At 45.3% G+C, this 13,910-nt stretch overlaps 2 protein-coding genes across 2 annotated transcripts; one reads left to right on the top strand and one right to left on the bottom strand.

The window, feature by feature from the left end:
- Positions 1–6,016: 6,016 nt before the first annotated feature.
- Positions 6,017–8,290, bottom strand: LOC124027448 (mitotic-spindle organizing protein 1). Its single transcript, XM_046339872.1, has 3 exons — positions 8,017–8,290; positions 7,537–7,682; positions 6,017–6,629 (listed from the first exon to the last, which is right to left on the bottom strand). Exons 1-3 carry the CDS (start codon positions 8,069–8,071, stop codon positions 6,615–6,617), a joined length of 216 nt encoding a protein of 71 aa, XP_046195828.1. The 5' UTR covers positions 8,072–8,290; the 3' UTR covers positions 6,017–6,614.
- Positions 8,291–8,319: 29 nt separating this feature from the next.
- On the top strand, positions 8,320–13,821 carry LOC124027444 (protein aurora borealis-like). The gene is made up of 10 exons (XM_046339870.1): positions 8,320–8,434; positions 8,748–8,915; positions 9,619–9,725; positions 11,201–11,331; positions 11,535–11,645; positions 11,796–12,049; positions 12,212–12,368; positions 12,604–12,696; positions 12,728–13,284; positions 13,578–13,821. Exons 2-10 carry the CDS (start codon positions 8,763–8,765, stop codon positions 13,755–13,757), a joined length of 1,743 nt encoding a protein of 580 aa, XP_046195826.1. The 5' UTR covers positions 8,320–8,434; positions 8,748–8,762; the 3' UTR covers positions 13,758–13,821.
- The last annotated feature ends 89 nt before the right edge of the window (positions 13,822–13,910 follow it).

Here is a 13,910-nt window from a genome sequence, read left to right on the forward strand (position 1 = left end):
GAGGGAGACAGACAGGGTAGAGGAGAGACAGGGTAGAGAGAGGAGACAGACAGACAGGGTAGAGAGAGACAGACAGACAGGGAGAGGCAGAGCGACATGGGGTAGAGAGAGGAGGCAGACCAGCAGCCATCTGCTCATCTCCTGTTAATGAACAAAGCAAACAGCAGGAGTCAAGACCAGCTCCGCCCAAAACCCGGCTTCTTTTTATTGACAGAAACACACACTTTAATTGTATTAGGCTTGATTAAAAACAGGGGGCAAGGACACCTTTCAGACCTTACTGCTCTCCTCTTCAGTCAAATAATGGTAATGGAGTCACTCGTTGTTGATCTGACTACAGGCCCAGGGTTGAAGTAACTGCTGTCAGACCCTACTGCTCTCTTCTTCAGTCAACTAATGGTAATGGAGTTGCTAGGCTGTGTTCCTGAGGAAGAGTCACTCGTTGTTGATCTGACTACAGGCCCAGGGTTGAAGTAACTGCTGTAACGTTCACTGAGTCAATGGAAAAAGACTTCTAGGAAGTCCACTGTTTACTGAGTAACTGATGCTGAAGGGCACAATGTTTAAAGGGGAAATCAGCAGTTGCTTCATCCATTTTGGACTTAATTTGTATAAATGAATGATATGGACCCATTGATTCTTGAATAATATAAAGTATAAATGCCTCATGAACTCAGTTCAACTGCTCCACCCCTTCAGAACCCAAAATATAAGCTTGTTTTACTACAGTGTTTATAAACAAAGTACATGGAAACAAACACGATATGAACATGGTTCAAATGAATATGTTGATTATCATGGATGGTCAGTCCTTGCATCAATAGCTCTAACTATAAACTGTAGATCGGTGAAACTTCTCCAGCCCCATCCCTCAGCCTTTACCGGAACAGGGGTGGGGGGCGAAACAGGGGGGGGACAGGGACAGACTACGGCTGATTGCCGCTTTCAGTGCTACAAGCAGACGATTGAGCTATTTGGAAATGTGATGATAACAAAGACAGGTCTGATTTCCATCATTAACTGTAGGCCTACAATATATTTGTAATGTAATCATCATTGATTGTAATATGGTTAGTCTCAGCAGCCACAGCTGGCTGTATCAAACATCCCCATTGGTCATCAACTATTATTGTAGCCTACAACATGATGATGATAAACTCTCATATTTACAGCCTCAAGATGATGATGATGCTGTTCATCTCGCGCCGTATTCGATACGTTGGGTCCCGTGCGCAGCACATATCAAATACCAAACAGATGGCTGGTAGACAAACAAGCTAATTTATCTCCGAGCCAGCGGCGGGGAACAAATGGAAGTCTTTTCTCACCTACCGAAGCTAAATGTTGATTCTTCTTCTCTTCTTCATTCCTCCACATTTAGCAGCTGGCTGCCTGCGCGTTTCACATCAACTCAAATGAAAGACAATCTTGTTTTCATTAATTTCCAACACAGTGAGTCTCTTGTTATGGAGATTAAAACGAGTCTGTGATGCCCATCATTTGTCTTGATGATAGACTGGGGGCCCCAACCCAGAGATGCCAATACACTACATACGGTTTGCCTGGGTAGATATATCTATTAAATGCCTGACTGTATTTGATAGACCACATGTGTCTTACTGCTCCCACAACACAGGAAACAAATGTTCAGCCACTGTGCAGGGCACCTTGGAAGGGCCCTGCTGAAGGGAACAACTACCTGCAACCAGTAGCCTTGTTAACAGTTCATCTTGCAACCCTTAAAAAACATTTACATTACATTACATTACATTTAAGTCATTTAGCAGACGCTCTTATCCAGAGCGACTTACAAATTGGTGCATTCACCCAATATTAAGGTAGTAGGGGGTTACTGCCCCCTCCCAACACATTCCCTAGTCTGTCACTGCTCTTATTCAACAACAACACCCACCCAACATTAAGGTAGTAGGGGGTTACTGCCCCCTCCCAACACATTCCCTAGTCTGTCACTGCTCTTATTCAACAACAACACCCACCCAATATTAAGGTAGTAGGGGGTTACTGCCCCCTCCCAACACATTCCCTAGTCTGTCACTGCTCTTATTCAACAACAACACCCACCCAATATTAAGGTAGTAGGGGTTACTGCCCCTCCCAACACATTCCCTAGTCTGTCACTGCTCTTATTCAACAACAACACCCACCCAATATTAAGGTAGTAGGGGGTTACTGCCCCCTCCCAACACATTCCCTAGTCTGTCACTGCTCTTATTCAACAACAACACCCACCCAATATTAAGGTAGTAGGGGGTTACTGCCCCCTCCCAACACATTCCCTAGTCTGTCACTGCTCTTATTCAACAACAACACCCACCCAATATTAAGGTAGTAGGGGGTTACTGCCCCCTCCCAACACATTCCCTAGTCTGTCACTGCTCTTATTCAACAACACCCACCCAATATTAAGGTAGTAGGGGTTACTGCCCCCTCCCAACACATTCCCTAGTCTGTCACTGCTCTTATTCAACAACAACACCCACCCAATATTAAGGTAGTAGGGGTTACTGCCCCCTCCCAACACATTCCCTAGTCTGTCACTGCTCTTATTCAACAACAACACCCACCCAATATTAAGGTAGTAGGGGTTACTGCCCCCTCCCAACACATTCCCTAGTCTGTCACTGCTCTTATTCAACTACAACACCCACCCAATATTAAGGTAGTAGGGGTTACTGCCCCTCCCAACACATTCCCTAGTCTGTCACTGCTCTTATTCAACAACAACACCCACCCAATATTAAGGTAGTAGGGGTTACTGCCCCCTCCCAACACATTCCCTAGTCTGTCACTGCTCTTATTCAACTACAACACCCACCCAATATTAAGGTAGTAGGGGGTTACTGCCCCCTCCCAACACATTCCCTAGTCTGTCACTGCTCTTATTCAACAACAACACCCACCCAATATTAAGGTAGTAGGGGGTTACTGCCCCTCCCAACACATTCCCTAGTCTGTCACTGCTCTTATTCAACAACAACACCCACCCAATATTAAGGTAGTAGGGGTTACTGCCCCTCCCAACACATTCCCTAGTCTGTCACTGCTCTTATTCAACTACAACACCCACCCAATATTAAGGTAGTAGGGGTTACTGCCCCCTCCCAACACATTCCCTAGTCTGTCACTGCTCTTATTCAACAACAACACCCACCCAATATTAAGGTAGTAGGGGTTACTGCCCCCTCCCAACACATTCCCTAGTCTGTCACTGCTCTTATTCAACTACAACACCCACCCAATATTAAGGTAGTAGGGGTTACTGCCCCCTCCCAACACATTCCCTAGTCTGTCACTGCTCTTATTCAACAACAACACCCACCCAATATTAAGGTAGTAGGGGGTTACTGCCCCCTCCCAACACATTCCCTAGTCTGTCACTGCTCTTATTCAACTACAACACCCACCCAATATTAAGGTAGTAGGGGGTTACTGCCCCCTCCCAACACATTCCCTAGTCTGTCACTGCTCTTATTCAACTACAACACCCACCCAATATTAAGGTAGTAGGGGTTACTGCCCCTCCCAACACATTCCCTAGTCTGTCACTGCTCTTACGCAACAACAAAAATGTCCTCATCACAACTTTTGGAGATATTTCAACAAAACGATTTTGTGATAAATTGATTAAATTATTTGAAATGTTGAAAAAGTTGTAGATATATACAAATATAGTTAGATCTATAATTGTTCTTTAAATATACAAGTAGGAGAGCCTTAAGATAAATAATCAAGAGAGAAACATGCAGATTATTTTTGAGTAAAGTAGTAATATGTTGGATGAGTGCAGCAGTTTTTAAATTGGCATCTCTCCCTGTTTTCAGTAACAGGTGGGGACTGGATTAGGTCTGAGCAGTGTAGGAGTGGAACTCATGAGTTGTGCTCCAATTTGACTGGGGATAGATTTATTTGTGACCTACACTACCAGTCAACAGTTTGGACACACCAACTAATTCAAGGGTTTTCTTTATTTTGACTATTTCCTACATTGTAGAATAATAGTGAAGAAATCAAAACTATGAAATAACACATATAGAATCTATGTAGTAAACAAAAAAAGTGTTAAACAAATCTAAATATATTTTATATTTGAGATTCTTCAAAGTAGCCACCCTTTGCCTTGTTATTCTACAATGCAGAAAATAGTCCGAATAAAGAAAAAACCATTGAATGAGTCGGAGTTACACACGTTTGACAGGTGCTGTATGTACAAATGCAATAGCAGAACATAAGAAAGCTGCCACATCAATGTTACACTGAATTCATTAGTTCAGTTATTAAATGTTATACCCTATTGTCATTCTATATTATTAGTTATATTCATTCCAATTAAGATTTTTTTAATGAATTAAAAACAACTATTGAAAACCTTTTGATCCTGAATGAAATTTTAAAGACTGCTGGGATTTAAAACCTGGCATTATTCAAATCATATTTAGTGCAATTGTACATCATGGATTGTATTGAAAAGGAACAAAGAGCAAAGAAAATGAATGTGCAGGTGAGTTAAAAAGGGACTTTACATCAAATCTCTTCATAGTGCAGATATTAATGATGACACCATCCCCCCCCACATATTTTATTCAAATAATTCAAATAAAAACAACTAGACTTAGCTTTTCAGTATTACTTACTAAAGAATGTCTAAATTAAACTGATTACATGGATTTTAACACACTTGTGTGAAACCCTATGGCACAATCTGCTACCGGGGTAACTGGCACAATCTGCTACCGGGGTAACTGGCACAATCTGCTACCGGGGTAACTGGCACAATCTGCTACCGGGGTAACTGGCACAATCTGCTACCGGGGTAACTGGCACAATCTGCTACCGGGGGTAACTGGCACAATCTGCTACCGGGGTAACTGGCACAATCTGCTACCGGGGTAACTGGCACAATCTGCTACCGCGGTAATTGGCACAATCTGCTACCGCGGTAATTGGCACAATCTGCTACCGGGGTAACTGGCACAATCTGCTACCGGGGTAACTGGCACAATCTGCTACCGGGGTAACTGGCACAATCTGCTACCGCGGTAATTGGCACAATCTGCTACCGCGGTAACTGGCACAATCTGCTACCGGGGTAACTGGCACAATCTGCTACCGTGTTAACTGGCACTGCAGGCACTTTAAAACACCCCTTTCCTAAAAACATTTCATAAAATAACTAAACTAAAAAAGTGAATAGCCATTTATTTCCCTCTATAGTTTATTCGCCAAAGCAATGACCTTCATCCACATACAATTTTTTTCTCCAAATGTAGCTTTTTGTGTCAGCAATTAGACATTGTTCTTAGGGGGGGCTAGTTACCCACTAGTTCCCTACCTTCTTCCTTCTTATTACTTGTGCAGAGACATTTTCCTGAGATCTCCAATTGAAAGATATTTAACTAAGCAAGTCAAGAGCAAATTCTTATTTACAATGACAGCCTTCCCGGCCAAACCCTAATGACACTGGGCCAATTGTGGATGCTGCCCTATGGGTCTCCCAATCACAGCCAGTTGTGATACAGCCTGGAATCGAACCAGGGTCTGTAGTGACACCTCTTGCACTGAGATGCAGTGCATTAGACCCACTACGTCACTCAGGAGTCCAGTCCTTTTCAGAGAATTCCTCAACAGAAGAACATTGCAGACAGAGGACTTGGAGGATTTAGTATCTACACTTATGACTCTTTTTAATTTAACTAAGTAAACTTTTCTACTGGTAAACTGTACCTCCTCATGCCTTTTGCACACAATGTATATAGACTCCCCCCCTTTTTTTCCTACTGTGTTATTGACTTGTTAATTGTTTACTCCATGTGTAACTCTGTGTTGTCTGTTCACACTGCTATGCTTTATCTTGGCCAGGTTGCAGTTGCAAATGAGAACTTGTTCTCAACTAGCCTACCTGGTTAAATAAAGGTGAAATAAAAAAAATATTTAAAAAAGTATAGTACTTCTGAACTATCATGATCTAATGAGTAAGTAAAGAGACACTGCCACCTGGTGGATATAAAATGCAACTACTTTTAATATTGAGTTCCATCCATCATTGCCAATCCTGGACACTTCGAGAGATAGAGAAAAAATAACTTTGACATGCCAGACATTGAAGGAAAAAAAACAGACATTAAATTCATATAAAACTACACACAATTCGCAATAAATAAGACTTTTTTTTTTACACATCCAAAAAGCCATGAAGGAATTGAAAACAACCCATCATTGTAGCACTGTGTGATGATGGGGAGTGCCAATCATTAGGCTTCCTTCAGTCAGAAGAAAGACGACTGAACTGACAACCTATATGATTGCGGGAGGGAGGGATACTGAAACACTGGATATCAGGGCATTGCAGTCATTCATATTGTCAGATTGCACACCAAGCTGATGACAGGAACACAAGGAGAATTGGCCCCTGATGTTGCCAGACCAAATGTTAAACACACACCATATTTCTCCAAATGAAGCCAGGGATCAAATCCAGAGGCACGAGGAATAGGTCAGGGTAATAGACGCTCACTATTTGGCAATATTGTGAAACTTGACTGCGTGAAAAGACTTCCGCTCAGCAGAATTGTTTTGTTGGGCTCCGTCTCAGATCTTCAGTTGTCAGAGGCCTGGAACAGAAGGCAGACAAATATTGGCAGATTCTTTTTACACATTAAGTTTGTGACGACAGGTGCAACACAGTGGTGAGACAGAGATGGAGGTACCTAGATCCAGTCAGAAATAAATCTAGCCTATCAGATTGAAGCATAATGGACTCATTAAAACAGTGGCAGTTATGTGAAGGACAACCACAGCAATTGACCCTGTCCTGTACAGGGCAGAGTCTAATACAGGGCTCTCCAACCCTGTTCCTGGAGAGCTACAGTCCTGTACAGGGCAGAGTCTAATACAGGGCTCTCCAACCCTGTTCCTGGAGAGCTACGGTCCTGTACAGAGCAGAGTCTAATACAGGGCTCTCCAACCCTGTTCCTGGAGAGCTACGGTCCTGTACAGGGCAGAGTCTAATACAGGGCTCTCCAACCCTGTTCCTGGAGAGCTACCGTCCTGTATAGAGCAGAGTCTAATACAGGGCTCTCCAACCCTGTTCCTGGAGAGCTACGGTCCTGTACAGGGCAGAGTCTAATACAGGGCTCTCCAACCCTGTTCCTGGAGAGCTACCGTCCTGTATAGAGCAGAGTCTAATACAGGGCTCTCCAACCCTGTTCCTGGAGAGCTACCGTCCTGTACAGGGCAGTCTAATACAGGGCTCTCCAACCCTGTTCCTGGAGAGCTACGGTCCTGTACAGGGCAGAGTCTAATACAGGGCTCTCCAACCCTGTTCCTGGAGAGCTACGGTCCTGTACAGAGCAGAGTCCATTTAGTCCTAGTCCTATTGAGTCTCTATAGCAGGGCCCACATGACAAACTTGGTACAGACAACATTTGGTTCTCAAAAGTGTGGACAACCTTGTCCTATTGTGTCTCTATTGACTCCATTCTGTAAGTACCTATCCCTGTCCCCTGAACATGGCCTTACTTTTAGTGAATCGGAGGCTTTACGTAGCTCCTTGATGACAGAAGACAGGGCCTCTGGGTTGATGCCCTGCTCACACAGCCTGACACAGATAGACAGAGACTCCATGTCCAGTCCTGTGTTCAATAGCCTAGAGATCTCCAGCAGCACTTGTGGGGAAAAGTAGGAGAGAAAATAAGAACATGAAATTGGCACCCTAGATACCCAGTGTCTGGCACATAACGAGCTGTATTGTTTAAACCATGTCGCCTTTCAAGGTAAGTGTCCTCGCTAATACTGTTGTGTGGTGGACTGTTGCCATGGGTACAGAACGAAATGTGATAAATAGCTAGCTAGCTAGCTAAAGTTACCTAGCTAACTACCTTACTGTCAAGCCAATCTTCTGGCATTGCAATCAATAGTGTGTCACATTGGTAAAAACACATATCTAGGTTCTACAACAGACATTATCATAACCTAGCAAGCTAACGTTAGCTAACTCACCATCCATCGTTTCTCGGACAGCATTCATGTTGTTAGCATTAGCACTGCTAGCCATGATCAGTTCGTGTGGGACCTCCGAGATTAACTCAACAGCAACTTCAACAGTTCAAGCTGATTTACAAAAATACTTCTACTATCACAACCCCGTCATTTGGATAAATTAGAAATAGTACATTTGTTAATAAAGTCTACCATGAGTATATACTTTGCTAGTTAGCTTACTAACGACCACACAAGCGAAAGGAAGTGACGTCGATGTAAATTTGGAGCGTTCTGAAATCTTCAATCGGATTGGTTATCAGGCACTTCCTGTTAATTTCTATTGGTCAATGGGGGTTGTGGGAAAATTGAAATCAACGTTTGAAACAACTGATTCTGGAACCTTATTTTGGTTGTGCTGAAAACTTCTGCAGCTGCTGTAAGTATCAGGGCTCTAATATAAAATAACATATCGAATTAGATCTATCAAATGAACCTCTCAGAATAGTTGCCGAAGCCTTAGCTAGCCAGGCATTTAACGAAACGTTTGGGATAGCAAGTATGTACTAGATTGTGGGACCAACAGCCAGCTAGTTTAGCTAACGTTAGCTAGCTACTCTTTCACGTAAGTAAGGTTTGTTCTCTTGATAGTATTACAGTAATTGTTTGGCTTTCTAGTACTTAGATTAGCATACTATTTATACTGGATCAAAGCTGAATTCATGTTTGAATTCCTGCATCAATGGGTTCAGGTTTGTGGCCAGACTATGGGAGATCTTCCAGATGTCCAGATCACTCCTGAGACTCCAGGGAGGGCAGCTATCCGTAACCCCTTCGAGAGCCCCAACGACTACCATCGCCTGCAAGAATCCGTGGTCCCCAGCCCCTCTGTCTTCAAGTCCTCCAAGACCTCCGGAACCGTAAGTGTAAACCTACACTGAGTGTACAAAACATTGAGTTGCATTGCCTTTGACATCAGAACAGCCTCGGTTCGTCGGGGGCATGGACTACAAGGTGTAGAAAGCGTTCCACAGGGAAGCTGGCCCATGTTCACTTTACAATGCTTCCCACAGGTGTGTCAAGTTGGTTGGATGTCTTTTGTTTGGTGGACCATTCTTCATCCACACTGGAAACTGTTGACTGTGAAAACCCAGCAGTGGTGCAGTTCTGGCCACTCAAACAGGTGCCCTGGCACCTACTAGCAGACCCCGTTCAAATGCACTTAAATCTGTTGTCTTGCCCATTCACCCTCTGAATGGCATATGTACACAATCCATGTCTCAAGGCTTATAAATCCTTATTTGACCTGTCTCCTCCCCTTCATCTTCACTGATTGAAGTGGATTTAAAAAGAGACATCAATAAAAGATCATAGCTTTCACCTGGTCAGTCTGTCAATCTAATATTTTGTACACATTTATGGTCTGGTCTCATACATATCTTGTGTAGTTCACCCACTTCGATAGCCTGAAGGACAAGTCAGTTAACATGTTTGTCTCCTTCAGAAGTCCTGTCATTGTCCTCTTGTGAACGTAATCACCTGTTTTACAGAGCCACCTGGTGACGTTCCTTCAATCACTACCTGAATTGTTATTTTCAATGTTTTCTTGATCATTGTTTTCAGACACCAGCCAAGTTTAAATGGGACATAGATGAGATGTCTAGCCTGCTCCCTGTGGACATAGATGCTGAGGATATCCACCGCCAGTCCTTGTACCTCAGTCAGACCAGGTGAGGAACTAGTAACTAGTCCATGTACTGCAGTCAGACCAGGTGAGGAACTAGTAACTAGTCCTTGTACCTCAGTCAGACCAGGTGAGGAACTAGTAACCAGTCCATGTACTGCAGTCAGACCAGGTGAGGAACTAGTAACCAGTCCTTGTACCTCAGTCAGACCAGGTGAGGAACTAGTAACCAGTCCATGTACTGCAGTCAGACCAGGTGAGGAACTAGTAACTAGTCCATGTACTGCAGTCAGACCAGGTGAGGAACTAGTAACCAGTCCTTGTACCTCAGTCAGACCAGGTGAGGAACTAGTAACCAGTCCTTGTACCTCAGTCAGACCAGGTGAGGAACTAGTAACCAGTCCTTGTACCTCAGTCAGACCAGGTGAGGAACTAGTAACCAGTCCATGTACTACAGTCAGACCAGGTGAGGAACTAGTAACCAGTCCATGTACTACAGTCAGACCAGGTGAGGAACTAGTAACCAGTCCATGTACTGCAGTCAGACCAGGTGAGGAACTAGTAACCAGTCCATGTACTGCAGTCAGACCAGGTGAGGAACTAGTAACCAGTCCATGTACTGCAGTCAGACCAGGTGAGGAACTAGTAACCAGTCCATGTACTACAGTCAGACCAGGTGAGGAACTAGTAACCAGTCCATGTACTGCAGTCAGACAAGGTGAGGAACTAGTAACCAGTCCTTGTACCTAGGTAAGACAAGGTGAGGAACTAGTAACCAGTCCATGTACTGCAGTCAGACCAGGTGAGGAACTAGTAACCAGTCCTTGTACTGCAGTCAGACCAGGTGAGGAACTAGTAACCAGTCCATGTACTGCAGTCAGACCAGGTGAGGAACTAGTAACCAGTCCATGTACTGCAGTCAGACCAGGTGAGTAACTAGTAACCAGTCCTTGTACTGCAGTCAGACCAGGTGAGGAACTAGTAACCAGTCCATGTACTGCAGTCAGACCAGGTGAGGAACTAGTAACCAGTCCTTGTACTGCAGTCAGACCAGGTGAGGAACTAGTAACCAGTCCATGTACTACAGTCAGACCAGGTGAGGAACTAGTAACCAGTCCATGTACTACAGTCAGACCAGGTGAGGAACTAGTAACCAGTACATGTACTACAGTCAGACCAGGTGAGGAACTAGTAACCAGTCCTTGTACTGCAGTCAGACCAGGTGAGGAACTCTGACCAGGATAAGGTTAACAATGCACACGAGTCCTTCTGTAGCTCAGTTGGTAGAGCATGGCGCTTGTAACGCAAGGGTAGTGGGTTCGATCCCCGGGACCACCCATACGTAGAATGTATGCACACATGACTGTAAGTCGCTTTGGATAAAAGCGTCTGCTAAATGGCATATATTATTATTATATATTAAATGGGGAGCACTTTGAAATAGAACCGCTGCTGAGAGGTTGGGGGTATTGGTTTATTGGTCTGGTAACAGCTTTGTTTTTGTTTTTTGAAAACATCCAGGATGGATTCTGACATCGAGGAGAAACGTCAGAATGCCATCGAGCAGTTTTTCACTAAAGGTGCCATTGTGCCTTCACCATGGACAGAACCAACAAGCAAACAGAAATCAGCACAGGTGCACTTTGGGAAGAGTAAGTGAATCCAATGAGTTGGAGTTGAGTCGCTTTACACACACACACACACACACACACACACACACACACACACACACACACACACACACACACACACACACACACACACACATTATAGTGTTTTATTTTCTATTTCCTGAGTAACTGTTATGTTCAGCCATTTCTATGGATGTTAAATGTGTAAGAGCTTCTATCTTCAGGTTCCATGTCCCCACTGATACTAGAAGAGCCACTACCAACTAAAAAGACCACAGTAGGCTGCCAGACAGTCCTGTCCTTACCTGTGGACTTCCACCTGGACAAAATATTAGGTAAACCTTTACATGTCCGTGAACACTCCATACACGTCATGTTTATCTCTGTGCAGATATTACCCAACTGCCAAGAACCCTTATCAGGTCTCAAATAACCTCTCTGTCTGTCTGTGTGTCTCTCTCTCGGCTGTCCCTCGCCCACCCCAGGAGAATACTACAGATTGAAGGAGGTGTCTCAGCAGGATCAGGTTCAGGAGACCCTGAGCTCCTCGTCTCTGAGACGGAAGTTGTTTTTGGACGGCCAAGGGAGTGGCTCTGAGTCCTCCAACCCCCCCAGCCCAGAAGGAGGAGGGGGGGAAGGAGAGCCCCCTGGGGGAGGAGATAGAGATTTCCTCTCACCCATGAGCGCCTCTCCTCTGTCCTGCCCGTTGTCTGGCATGTCTGCCCTGACCCCCTCCACTGTAAGTGTGCCACTATTCAATGTCAATGGTGTCTGCCCAGTGTGTACAATTAAGGGAATCTGTGTGAGGAAGAATCACAAAGGATTTCAAATAAAGACATAACCACTTGTTTTCTCTCTTGCTGTTTTAATGAGACGCTGTCTCTCTCTCTTTGTTTCAAAGGGTCTTTTCTCGTCCAGCCCTATCCAGGGTCGTTACCGAACCTACAGCCTGGGAAGTGTCACCAGCCCCCTGTGCCCTGAGCGGTCTTCTCCTGCTGGCTTCCAGTCCCCTGCCCTGTCCCCCATCGGGCCCCAGTTCACACAGACACCCGTAGCAGGTATACAAGTCTGTTAAAGGGGTGTTTTATGTCCTTATTGTGTCTCAAATGCTCTGTTATACCATAAACCTGATGCGGCTTTGGAGACGGTATCTATGGAAACTGATTGAATATGTCTGTGCAGATTTGCACAGTCATCTTTACGGACCTCGACCTGTTGAGTCAAGTCATTAGGTGAAAAGGTATCCATGCTGTTGGTCATTTGAGTGATGCCGTGATTGTCTGTCTTGTCTAGGAGAGAGGAGGAAGCTGAGCTTCGTGACCCCTGAAGGTGTTCCCCTAGACATGGACATCAACTCCTGTACAGAGAGCCCCTACGTAGACGGCTGTTCCCCATCCACTTCTGCTCCTCCCTCCAGCCCCGGGCCGGACCCAGGTCAACCCTCAGCTCAGACCCAGAGCCCACTGCTGGGCCTCACCCCCAACCATCTCCCCCAACCCTTCCCTCCAGCCCCCGGGCCGGACCCAGGTCAACCCTCAGCTCAGACCCGGAGCCCACTGCTGGGCCTCACCCCCAACCATCTCCCCCAACCCTTCCCTCCTGGACCAGGGCAATATGTGTCCTACTTCACTACCACCCATGGAGATGGGCTCCTGTTCCCCCTCTCCGGAGCCGTGTTTACCCAGGACCAGTGGGGGTCTGCTGGGGATGGAGAGGCTGTGTGATGGGGGTTCGGGGATGGACCAGCCTCTGTTGGACTCAGTGAAGATGGAGGAGGAGGTGGAGGAGAACGGCGAGGTGGAAGTGGACCTCCCTGTGGAAGAGGAGGAGGAGGAGGAAGGAGGTGTGACTCCTGTTGGTGTCCGGTTGACCAGCTCCCGTGTGGGGGCGAGCGTGATGGCCGCGGAGGCGTCTCATATGTTTGTGTCTCTGCTAGCTGAAGGAAGCAGCATCCCTTATGACAACAGCATGCAGGTCTGTATCCTGACGGCCGTCTACTGACTAAAACGCTCTAATCACAACAGAATAGACCTCTGACAAGCTGGACACCAGTTTTACATTTCAGTAAAGGCATTTTCATGTTTATACATTTTTTTGGAAGAGTTACACTGATATGTATGTTTCAATCACTGTGTTTTTGACATTTTTTGCACTAAAATGTTATTGGGTTGAATGTACACAGCAGGATCACGTACTTTGAATTATTCTTGTATTTTTGACGACCATGTTAATGGGAGTGATTTGAACTGCCTGTTTGTTCTGTGTAGGTGGACAGTGGGTACAACACATACGCTGGCACCGCCAGCCTGATAGATGCCACGAGTTCAGACAGCCAGAGTAAGGAGTCCTTTGACGCAGCACACAACCCCGACGAGGTCTTCCCTCACAGCAGACACACTAAGACCAAGGTAACGGAACCCACAGCAGACACACTAAGACCGAGGTAACGGAACCCACAGCAGACACACTAAGACCGAGGTAACGGAACCCACAGCAGACACACTAAGACCGAGGTAACGGAACCCACAGCAGACACACTAAGACGAGGTAACGGAACCCACAGCAGACACACTAAGACCGAGGTAACGGAACCCACAGCA

Source organism: Oncorhynchus gorbuscha, unplaced genomic scaffold (assembly GCF_021184085.1).
Source record: "Oncorhynchus gorbuscha isolate QuinsamMale2020 ecotype Even-year unplaced genomic scaffold, OgorEven_v1.0 Un_scaffold_3238, whole genome shotgun sequence".
NCBI lineage: Eukaryota > Metazoa > Chordata > Actinopteri > Salmoniformes > Salmonidae > Oncorhynchus > Oncorhynchus gorbuscha.

Excerpts from the sequence above, each read along its gene's own strand:
- LOC124027444 (XM_046339870.1), top strand. The coding sequence starts at position 8,763 with ATGGGAGATCTTCCAGATGTCCAGATCACTCCTGAGACTCCAGGGAGG. Across the intron at positions 11,332-11,534 it reads ACAGGTGCACTTTGGGAAGA|GTTCCATGTCCCCACTGATA; the intron begins GTAAGTGAATCC and ends TTCTATCTTCAG. Across the intron at positions 12,050-12,211 it reads CTGCCCTGACCCCCTCCACT|GGTCTTTTCTCGTCCAGCCC; the intron begins GTAAGTGTGCCA and ends TTTGTTTCAAAG.
- LOC124027448 (XM_046339872.1), bottom strand. The coding sequence starts at position 8,071 with ATGGCTAGCAGTGCTAATGCTAACAACATGAATGCTGTCCGAGAAACG. Across the intron at positions 7,683-8,016 it reads TGTCCGAGAAACGATGGATG|TGCTGCTGGAGATCTCTAGG; the intron begins GTGAGTTAGCTA and ends TTTCCCCACAAG.